General features: G+C 34.7%; 1 protein-coding gene across 1 annotated transcript in view; it reads right to left on the bottom strand.

The window, feature by feature from the left end:
- Positions 1-88: 88 nt before the first annotated feature.
- LOC149782967 (N-acetylgalactosamine-6-sulfatase-like) overlaps positions 89-10697 on the bottom strand; it is a 77507-nt gene continuing 66898 nt past the window's right edge. Inside the window, exon 14 of the mRNA XM_089934526.1 lies at positions 89-8789. Within this exon, the coding sequence (XP_089790652.1) occupies positions 8703-8789 (87 nt within the window). The 3' untranslated portion in view covers positions 89-8702. The remainder of the gene's footprint in view (positions 8790-10697) is intronic.

Here is a 10697-nt window from a genome sequence, read left to right as displayed (position 1 = left end):
TTCTGACAACTTCATTTCTTGATTATCTAGAAATGTCTGAAATTGTTTCAGAGGAATAGAACGGGGATTTGGCAAATTTTTTAAACACTTGTATCATCTGAAACAATCAACCATTTATTAAAATCAATTATTTTCAGTATTTGTCATGGAAAATTACATTTTTGCATACATGTTCAATGAAATGTCATTTTATGTTCTGAATAGAAAAACACTTTGCTGACACATTAGTTGTCTGCCATGTTGTTGGCATTTTGATTGTAACTGAATGCTTTGATTTATATCCTTCTTCTTCAAGTGAAAATCATACAAATTAAGATTTGAAAAACTGTTTCCAAAGAATAGCAAGAGTACCATAAATAGTATACTACATATGCCCACAGCATTTAGGCACTAGTATACAGTAAATAGTACAGTACATATGTCAACACTCTGTAGGCACTATTATATGATAAATACAATAAATAGTATACTACATATGCCCACTCCATTTTGTCACTAGTATACAGTAAATAGTACACTATGAATACCCACACCATATAGACACTAGTATATAATAGTATACAGTACTACATATGCCCAAACCATGTAGGCATTTGTATACAATAAATAGTACACTACATATGTCAACACTATGTAGGCACTATTATACAATAAATACAGTAAAAAGTACAATAATATGCCCACACCATGTAGGCACTAGTACACAATAAATAGTATACTACATATGCTCACACCATGTAGGCATTAGTATATAATAAATAGTATAATACATATGCCCAATCCATGTAGGCCTTTGTGTACAATAAATAGTACATTAGATATGCCCACACCATGTATGCATTAGTATATAATAAATAATACACTAGATATGCCCACACCATGTAGGCACTAGTATATAGTAAAATAGTACACTATGTATACCTACACCATGTAGGCACTATTACAAAATAAATAGTATACTACATATGCCCACACCATGTAGGAACTGGTATACAATAAATAGTAAACTACATATGTCAACACTATGTAGGCACTATTATACAATAGTACATTAATATGCCCACACCATGTAGGCATTAGTATACAATAAATAGTATAATACTGTACATATGCTGAAACCATGTAGGCATTTGTATACAATAAATAGTACACTAGATATGCCTACACCATGTAGGCATTAGTATATAATAAATAGTATACTATACATGTCCACACCATATAGGCACTAGTATACAATAAATAGTACATTTGATATGCCCACACCATGTACGCATTAAAATAAAATAAACAGTACACTAGATATGCCCACACCATTAGGCATTAGTAAACAATAAATAATATACTACACATGTCCACACCATATAGGCACTAGTATACAATAAATACAATGAATAGTACATTAGATATGCCCACACCAGGTAGGCATTAGTATAAAATAAATAGTACACTAGATATGCCCACACCATGTAGGCATTAGTATACAATAAATAATATACTACACATGTCCACACCATGTAGGCACTAGTATACAATAAATAGTATACTACGTATGCCCACACCGTGACGGCTAAGTTTGGTCCTAAATGAAAATGACTATCTTGCATCAAATAAAAAGTCATCAACCTGTGGTTTTTACCAGAAAAGTCTTCATATCATATCTCGTTTGTCATAGATAAAAATGGTGCCACCCAAACATTCATCTTCAAAATCTTGTTATTAGAACTCCACCTGAATGGATGATCATATCAGCACAAGGTTTACAAGGTTTTCACTAAAAGGTGTTTTATGATGTTGGTCCGAAATATGAATATGGTTCCAAGCAGATGTCCAATGTGGCCATCATAGTGGCCATCTTGAAAAGCTTGTAACTACTCCAACTGAATGGATGGCAATATTAACATGTGATTTTAATTACAAGGCTTTTTATGATGTCTGGTTGGTCCTAAATGAAAATGGTGAAGATCTGACAGCAATGTTGAAAAGTCTGGTTTTGCTACTCCTTCTGAATGAAAGTCACATCAGCATGGTATTTTTACCAGAAGACTTCTTATGATATCTTGTTGGTCCTAACTGAAAATGCTGCCACCAGACATCCAATATTGCTACCACAGCTGCCATCTTCAAAATTTTCCTGCTTCTCCAACTAAAATGAAAGTCGTATCACCATGGTGTTTCATCTTTTTTTTAATGAAATCTATTTGGTCCTAAGTGAAAATGGTCCAGACATTTAGTATGGATGCCACAGTGGCCATCTTGAAGTTTGTTATTGTTACTCCTTCTGAATGGATGGTCATAAGAACAGGGGTTTTTCATTAAAAGACTTTATCATGCTTAGCTGGTCCTGAATGAAAATGGTGCTGATTTGACATCCATTATTGGTGGCCATATCAACCTTCTTGAAAATTTTGTAATCTCTACTCCACCCCTAACATAAGGTCATATCAAACACCCACCGAAAGAACTTTTATGATATCTAGTTGGTCCTAAACAAAAATGGTGTAACCCAGACATCCAATATGCCTACCAAAGTGGCTCATTTCAATATTTTATCACTCAAGAATGTATCAGAGATGGCTGAAACACTCAGAAGTTTAAAAAATCTTAAATTCCTGTAAATTTTTTGGGGACAGTCAAGCATCAATCTATCTTGCTAATTTTTCAGCCATGGACCTTACCTTTTGATCTTCTGACCCCCAAATCAATAGACTTCTTTCTTTCTTTAAGTGACGACCATCCAGGGGCTCTGGGTGGCTGAGAGGTCTAAAGAACTCACATTCACCAATCACTGCCATGTCACATCTATCCACATGGGTTCTAATCTCGGGATAAGCCAATGTGGATATGTGAGAAAACTTGCCAGTAGCTTCCCCAGAGTTGCTGGATTTTACTGGTGTTTTCCTAGGATCTTACTCTGCCAATTATACTTGTTTTCATGTACAGTCTATTGTGCAATGCAAACTGGTAATAAACTCAAAACAACAACCAACCAACCAACCACAAAGTTTAGCCCACACCTGTTAGGTAGAACTCAAGTTATTGTGTCAAAACTATTTTCTTCACTGTGAGTGACCTTTACATATGACTATTTAATATCCCCACTCAAATCAATACACTTTTTCCACACTCCAAGTACACACCATCAACAAAGTGTGGCAAAATAAAATGATGTAAAACTAAAGTTACTGTACAGAAATGAAAAGGTAATGGACAGACAAAATGACTTACAGAGAGATCAAAATACATTGTAGGACATTAAGGTATATCAGTGGACATCATAGGACATACAGATAGAACAATGGACATCATAGGACATACAGATAGAACAATGAACATCATAGGACATACAGATAGATCAGTGGACATCATAGGACATACAGATCGATCAATGGACATCATAGGACATACAGATAGATCAGTGGACATCATAGGACATACATATAGATCAGTGGACATCATAGGACATACAGATAGATCAGTGGACATCATAGGACATACAGATAGATCAGTGGACATCATAGGAATACAGATAGAACAATGGACATCATAGGACATACAGATAGAACAAGGGACATCATAGGACACATATATATCAGTGGACATCATAGGACATACAGATAGATCAATGTACATCATAGGACATACAGACAGATCAATGGACATCATAGGACATAGATCCATGGACATCATATGACATTTAGGTAGATCAGTGGACACCATAGGACATACAGATAGATCAATGGACATCATAGGACATTTAGGTAGATCAGTGGACATCATAGGACATACAGATATAACAATGGACATCATAGGGCATACAGATAGATCAATGGACATCATAGGACATACAGATAGATCAATGGACATCATAGGACATACAGATAGATCAATGGACATCACATGACATTTAGGTAGATCAGTGGACATCATAGGACATACAGATAAATCAGTGGACATCATAGGACATACAGATAGACAATGCACATCATAGGACATACAGATAGATCCATGGACATCATAGGACATTTAGGTAGATCAGTGGACATCATAGGACATACAGATAGATCAATGGACATTATAGGACATACAGATAGATCAATGGACATCACATGACATTTAGGTAGATCAGTGGACATCATAGGACATACAGATAAATCAATGGACATCATAGGACATACAGATAGATCAATGGACATCATAGGATATACAGATAGATCCATGGACATCATAGGACATTTAGGTAGATCAGTGGACATCATAGGACATACAGATATAACAATGGACATCATAGGACATACAGATAAATCAATGGACATCGTAGGACATTTAGATAGATCAGTGGACATCATAGGACATACAGATAGATCAATGAACATCGTAGCACATTTAGGCAGATCAATGGACATCATAGGACATACACATATAACAATGGACATCATCAGACATACAGATAGATCAGTGGACATCATAGGACATACAGATAGATCAATGGACATTGTAGGACATTTAGGCAGATCAATGGACGTCACAGGACATACAGATAGATCGTTGGACATCATAGGACATTTAGGTAGATCAATGGACATCATAGGAATTACACATATAACAATGGACATCATCAGACATACAGATAGATCAGTGGACATCATAGGACATACATATAGATCAATGGACATCATAGGACATTTAGGTAGATCAGTGGACATCATAGGACATACAGAGAGATCAATGGTCAACATTTGTCTACTGTTGAAAGATATTTACACCAGAATGCTTTCAATCAAAGTTGCTGAAATGATGTTGAGGGATTTTTAGGTGATCTAGCTGTAAGGTCAAGTTAGCTTATATTATTGCACTGTTTCTATTGTGTGTCAATGCTATTTTCAATTTTCCTCCAAGAACAGTATGCCATTTTCAACCAAACTTTGCAAAGAGCATATTGGAACAAAGGCCTTTCAAGATGGTACAATTGATGGAATAATAATTATAAAGTAAGGCCAATGACAATCATTGCAAAAACAGAAAAAACATTTAAAATTCATTCATAGGTTAAGGTTTGTTATGTAAAACTAAATTTACTGGTAGAAACATTTACTGTTGTTTCTTCTCTAAAGATACATTTTGTGGGAGACTATTAGAATGTGTCAAGCCATGATGTATTATGAAGAGCTCATGAATAGACCATACTGTACAATCATAAACAATAAGTTTTCATGCAAAATAGGGTTCAGACATTTGAATAGTGTACTGGCATTTGAATAGGGTATATGAATTTGAATGGGCTACAGGCATTTGAACTGTATAAACATATCTTTATTAAACCTTTGCCTTGTCTATGTTGTTGTTGTTTTGGGTTTAATGCAATTTCTGTGCACAAGATAGGCTATACATGGCTGCTAGTATATCCAGTGGAGGAAGAACCTGGAAAAATCCTGGGAAGAACCAATGACCCACAGGAATCTACTGGCAAGGTGTTTTAGATACACATGATGGCTGAGCTGAGAACATGTGGACAGAGGTGACATGCTGGGTTATCTGTAATGGTGAGGGCCATTCAGGGGCCCTTCTTTATGTATGAAGGAAAACGAAGAGTGACAAATATTGAGCAGAACATGGTGAAAAATTATGTTGGGAAATAAAGGTTTGCATTTAAATGGAGCTGATCTGATCAGAAATGAAGCCTCTTGAGTGTGTGTGTGTGTGGTTAACTTTTTAACATAGCTTTAAAATGTTTTCAGTCATATTGCTTTAATGTCTCCAGTGTGACATTTTTTGGCGATGTCTAATGCTTGGGCGTCATGCTGCAGACATGTAGCATCATCTCCCACTCAGTCACATTATCCTGAAACCAGGCCAACCAGTCCTAATACATGTACTAACCTCTTAATGCTGAGCACCAAGTGATGCAACTATCAGTCCTATATTTATAAGTCTTTGGTATGACTCGGCTGGGATTTGAACCCGCAACATCCCGCATCTGAGGCAGATGCTCTAATCACTTAGGCTAATGGAACAGTAAGCCTGTGGAGTGTTGATAAACTAATGTTAATGAAAAGACAGACAACACATGGCAGACAAAGGATGCAGAGAGAGCCATACCATAAGTTTGCTTGGCTTTTTGACCAGATAAGCTAAAAACAAAATTATGTGTGAACGGAAATGTTAAATTATACACATGTTTCTGTGTGGCAAAAATAAACTAATTTTTAACTTTGGTTCCCAAGATATGGCATTCATACCAAATATAAACTAATTCTTCTTGATGTTTTAAAAATGCCCTGTATTTACAATCAGTTTAGTTTATAGGAATATGTAACATTCTGACAGATTTTTGAAATTTTACAAATCATGAACAATATTACAATTTAAAGATGGAATGATGTGCTAGCGCAAAAATTAATATATACTCAAAACACAAACAGAAAAATACATTTTCAAAATATTAATGAAATTTGTTTTGATGCTCATCACATAATGTGAATTGTTCTAATATTCTTACTAACAAAATTAATAAAATTGAAAACCTGCAGTATTTTAAATCAGCCTATATTAAACATTTTACAGAATTAGGCATTCCCAATGTTTTTCAGATACATTTATCTCCCTAACACTTCTCTAAAACAGCAAAAAAAATTCTATACTATAGGCAATTAGTGATTGGTTTAGAGGAGTAACATGGCATTCTGTCAATTCTTTATTTTTCTTGGCTTTCAATATTTGTGGTTTAGCAAAAATATACAAATTTGGAGATGAAATTTTACGTGGCAGCCAGATATTTTCAAAACTTAATTAAACAACATTCAAAGGAGGTTGAAAAAGTTGTAACAAGTAAAAAAAGACCGATATATATAATTATTAAATCTACCAGAAAATGTGTCCTAATCAGTGTTCTAATAGCTGTTGGTTTAGTTATAGTATTATCCTTCCATACTACATTAGTGTTCTCTAAAACTATTTAAGATATTTTTTCTTTCAGAAAACTATACAACAGAATTTCATCCAACAACAGTAGTTTATGCCATTTGACTGTTTTACAAATTATTTGGCAACAAGCAGACTTGCATCAAAAGTACATTAGACGAGCATTTCTGGTTAAGCCCAACAGTATCATTTTATTTGCTCATGTCCTGATACTTGTGTTGAAGAATGATAATGAAAGTTAGCTGTTCTTACAATTATCTTTTTTTGTTTAATCATGGAATGTGCAACACATTTTAAAAGTTTGAGCTGGGCTACACATCACCAGACTTAAGCACATCTCGTGGCACTGATAATTGTAATATCTACATGTAGTATAGGCCCTGGGCAGCAATCATTCAATTATATGTCCTTGTAACTTTTTTGCATTTGCAGGACTGATGATGAAGAGGAAAAAAAATATATTTACTACTGTTCACTAAAGAATTAAGCTGAATTTCTCTCATCTTACTTAACTGGATTACAATGACCAGTATAGCTGGGCTGTAGTAAGATTAGCTGGCAACACTTGTATTGATTGTTTGACAAAGAACACTGTAAATCTAATTGCCTTTGAATTTGATGTCATTAAGGTGTCTATTGGATACTTTAATGGATAAACAAATTTATGATAATTTGATATAATTACATTCGAGATATCTTATGATGATGGAGATCCAGTTGCTTACAATATGTGCCAGACAAAACCTTTGATCTGTTGGTCATACCTGGCAAATATAATGAATACAGAATCCCTCGAAGAATCAACCCTACTATAAACTATCTTTATTTTAATAAATATTCCCCAGCAAATACTTGTTAATACAAGATATGTAAATAACACAATTATTCCCCAGGAAATGCATCTTAATACATGATAGGATTAAATAAACAATGTATAATGTATTCCACTAGAAATATTTGTTAATACATGATATATATGCAGTGAATAACACAATTATTCCCATGAAACACATGTTAGTATGTGATAGGTACAAATAAGCAGTGAATAACACAAGTATTCCATTGGAAATAAGTTGTGAATTGCACAAATATTACCCAGGAAGCACTTGTAAATCCATGATGTAAATATGCAGTGAATAACACAAATAGACCCTAGAAAACAATTGTTAATACATGATAGATATAAATAAGCAGTGAATAACAAATATTCCCCAGGAAACACTTGTTAATTCATGACAGATGTCAATAAGCAGTGAATAACCCAAGTATTCCACTGGAAATAAGTTGTGAATTGCACAAATATTACCCAGGAAGCACTTGTAAATCCATGATGTAAATATGCAGTGAATAACACAAACAGACCCTAGAAAACAATTGTTAATACATGATAGATATAAATAAGCAGTGAATAACAAATATTCCCAAGGAAACACTTGTTAATTCATGACAAATGTCAATAAGCAGTGAATAACACATATTCTCCAGGAAACACTTCTTAATTCATGACAGGTGTCAATAAGCAGTGAATAACACAAATATTCCCTAGAAAACAATCGTTATTATACGATAGTTTTAAACAAACAGTGAAAAACACAAATACTGCTTAACAATTAGCTATAGAAATATGACAGCAACAATTACTGTAATCAAGGTTCATGCTTGATGACAAAAAAATCTATCCACTTTTTACTTGGATCAGTCCTCCTGGGCTTATCAAAGAAAAAATACAGTAATAATATATAATTTCTATTGTTGCACATTAAGTCTGGATTGCTTAACACAGTTTAATGTGGCCAGAGACATTTGTAAGGTTTGGATGGTGGGGCTTTCAGGCATTTGTTCAACTTCTCACAGCCTGGAGGAGACCAGTTCTGAAAAATGAAAGCAAATCGTGGGTACATGCATAAATTGTATGTGTAAAAATCTTTGTGCTGGTAAGAAATTCTGGTTCATTTCTTTCCCAAACTTAATAATAAATGGTGAAGTTTCATGCATTTGTCATCAGCTGTGCATCAGTTACTACATATTCAAAGTTCCAGGGACTACTGACTGCTCTTTTTATTACAGGCTATATGTAAATTATTATAGCATCAGTTCAGTTTGATGCAGATCTTCCATCAAATATGACAAGTGACTTCTTCTCAAAACAGCATTTTTGATCAAATCAGACCAAGCATTGTAAGGCCAGGTAAGCTAAAAAATAGCAAAAACAGCATGACATCACTCATATGACTGACATCTGCCTAATGACCAAACACAAGCACAGTTGGCCAAGAAATCTGGGTGTGTAGACAGCTTTCTGTTGAAATATCTTTGATCGTATAAAGTATAAAAACAACTGTTTCAAGATTTCTGCTTTTTATTATTTTTATTTATTCTATATGGCACATCAGCATCATCTGCCCAATACTAAAAGACCTCTGTGCCAGAATACTCTTGTGTCAAAGCTGGTTAAATTCAACTGAGCAGTGTTGTTAGATAAAGTTGTTAAAATTCTTTTCTTTGATAATATATTGGAATCAACTGAAAAAACGTAAAGGCCCTTGGAGCCAGGATATTTTCTACCAAATTTTTAAAGTTTTGTTGATCAGCTTTTGACAAGAGGCCATTTAAAAGCTTTTCTATTTTTAGTAATGGCAGCATATTTGATGGCACCATCTGTTTAAGGGGCCCAGAGTGGCCGAGTGGTCTAAAGCGCTCTCCGTTACGGATCACTGCCATCTCACCTCTGTCTGCGTGGGTTCGAGTCTAGGATTTGGCCAATGTGGGTATGTGAGAAAGCTTGCCAGTAGCTTCTCGTGGGTCGTGGTTCTTCCTGGGGTTTTCCGGGGTTCTTCCTCCACCATTATTACTGGCCGCCATGCATAGCCTATCGTGTGCTGAAAAATGGCGTTAAACCCCACAACAACAACCATTTGTTTAAATTGAAAAATTCTTCATGCTAGCATCTTTTATGTTAAATATGGTTAATTCTGTATAGTATTCTATTTGGGGGTCGTTTATAATTTTTCTATTGTTTTTTTTTTAAACAGTGATAGAGGAACATCATCTCTTGTACAAATCTTAAAGTCCTTCATGCCAAGATACTTTCAGTCAAATTTCAGTTGAAGTCTGATGAATAGTTCTGAAAAGAAGTAAAAGTTTTTCTACACCACAAGAGATGACGTGTTATCTGTAATCTGATGTCCATCACCTAACTGTTCATCTGTTAAGAGAAGTTTTTATCAATACTCCTCCTAAACAAAGAAAATGAAAATGGTGCTGATCTGACCATCAAAATGGCTGCCATTCTGAAAATCTTGTTATTGCTGACATCAAGATGAGGTTTTCACTAAAGTACTTCTTATTATGTCTAATTGGTCCAAAATAAAAATGGTGCTGATCTAACTCCAATATGGCCACCATGGCATGATGATACCAATCAACAGAAATCATATCACTATTCACCAACAACAGTCCCTCAAAAGGACTGAAGATCCACTAATTGAAAAGAATTGGTATCTGCTTTTATCACCAAAATTCACACCTACTATCCGGTGGATATTCTGGAGTACATCAAGTATATAACCCATTTCAGTAACAATAGGGGTTGAGGGGTGATATGAACCTTCTTGTCATTCACCAGGAGAAAGAGTCATCTTCTTGTTCCATAACTTTGCAGTTCAAGTACCATGCCAATAGATATTTAGTGAAAAAATGGCTAGCTGGATGTGTAGGATGGATCTTTTATGCTGATACAGCTGTCTGGCTGGCTAATCAAACATGGCTGTTGAATATAT

This window comes from Sinohyriopsis cumingii, chromosome 15 (genome assembly GCF_028554795.1).
Source record: "Sinohyriopsis cumingii isolate HCF-2022 chromosome 15, ASM2855479v2, whole genome shotgun sequence".
NCBI classification, from domain to species: Eukaryota; Metazoa; Mollusca; class Bivalvia; order Unionida; family Unionidae; genus Sinohyriopsis; species Sinohyriopsis cumingii.
Note: the sequence above shows the minus strand (reverse complement) of the source record. Positions and strands in the feature narration are given on the sequence as shown.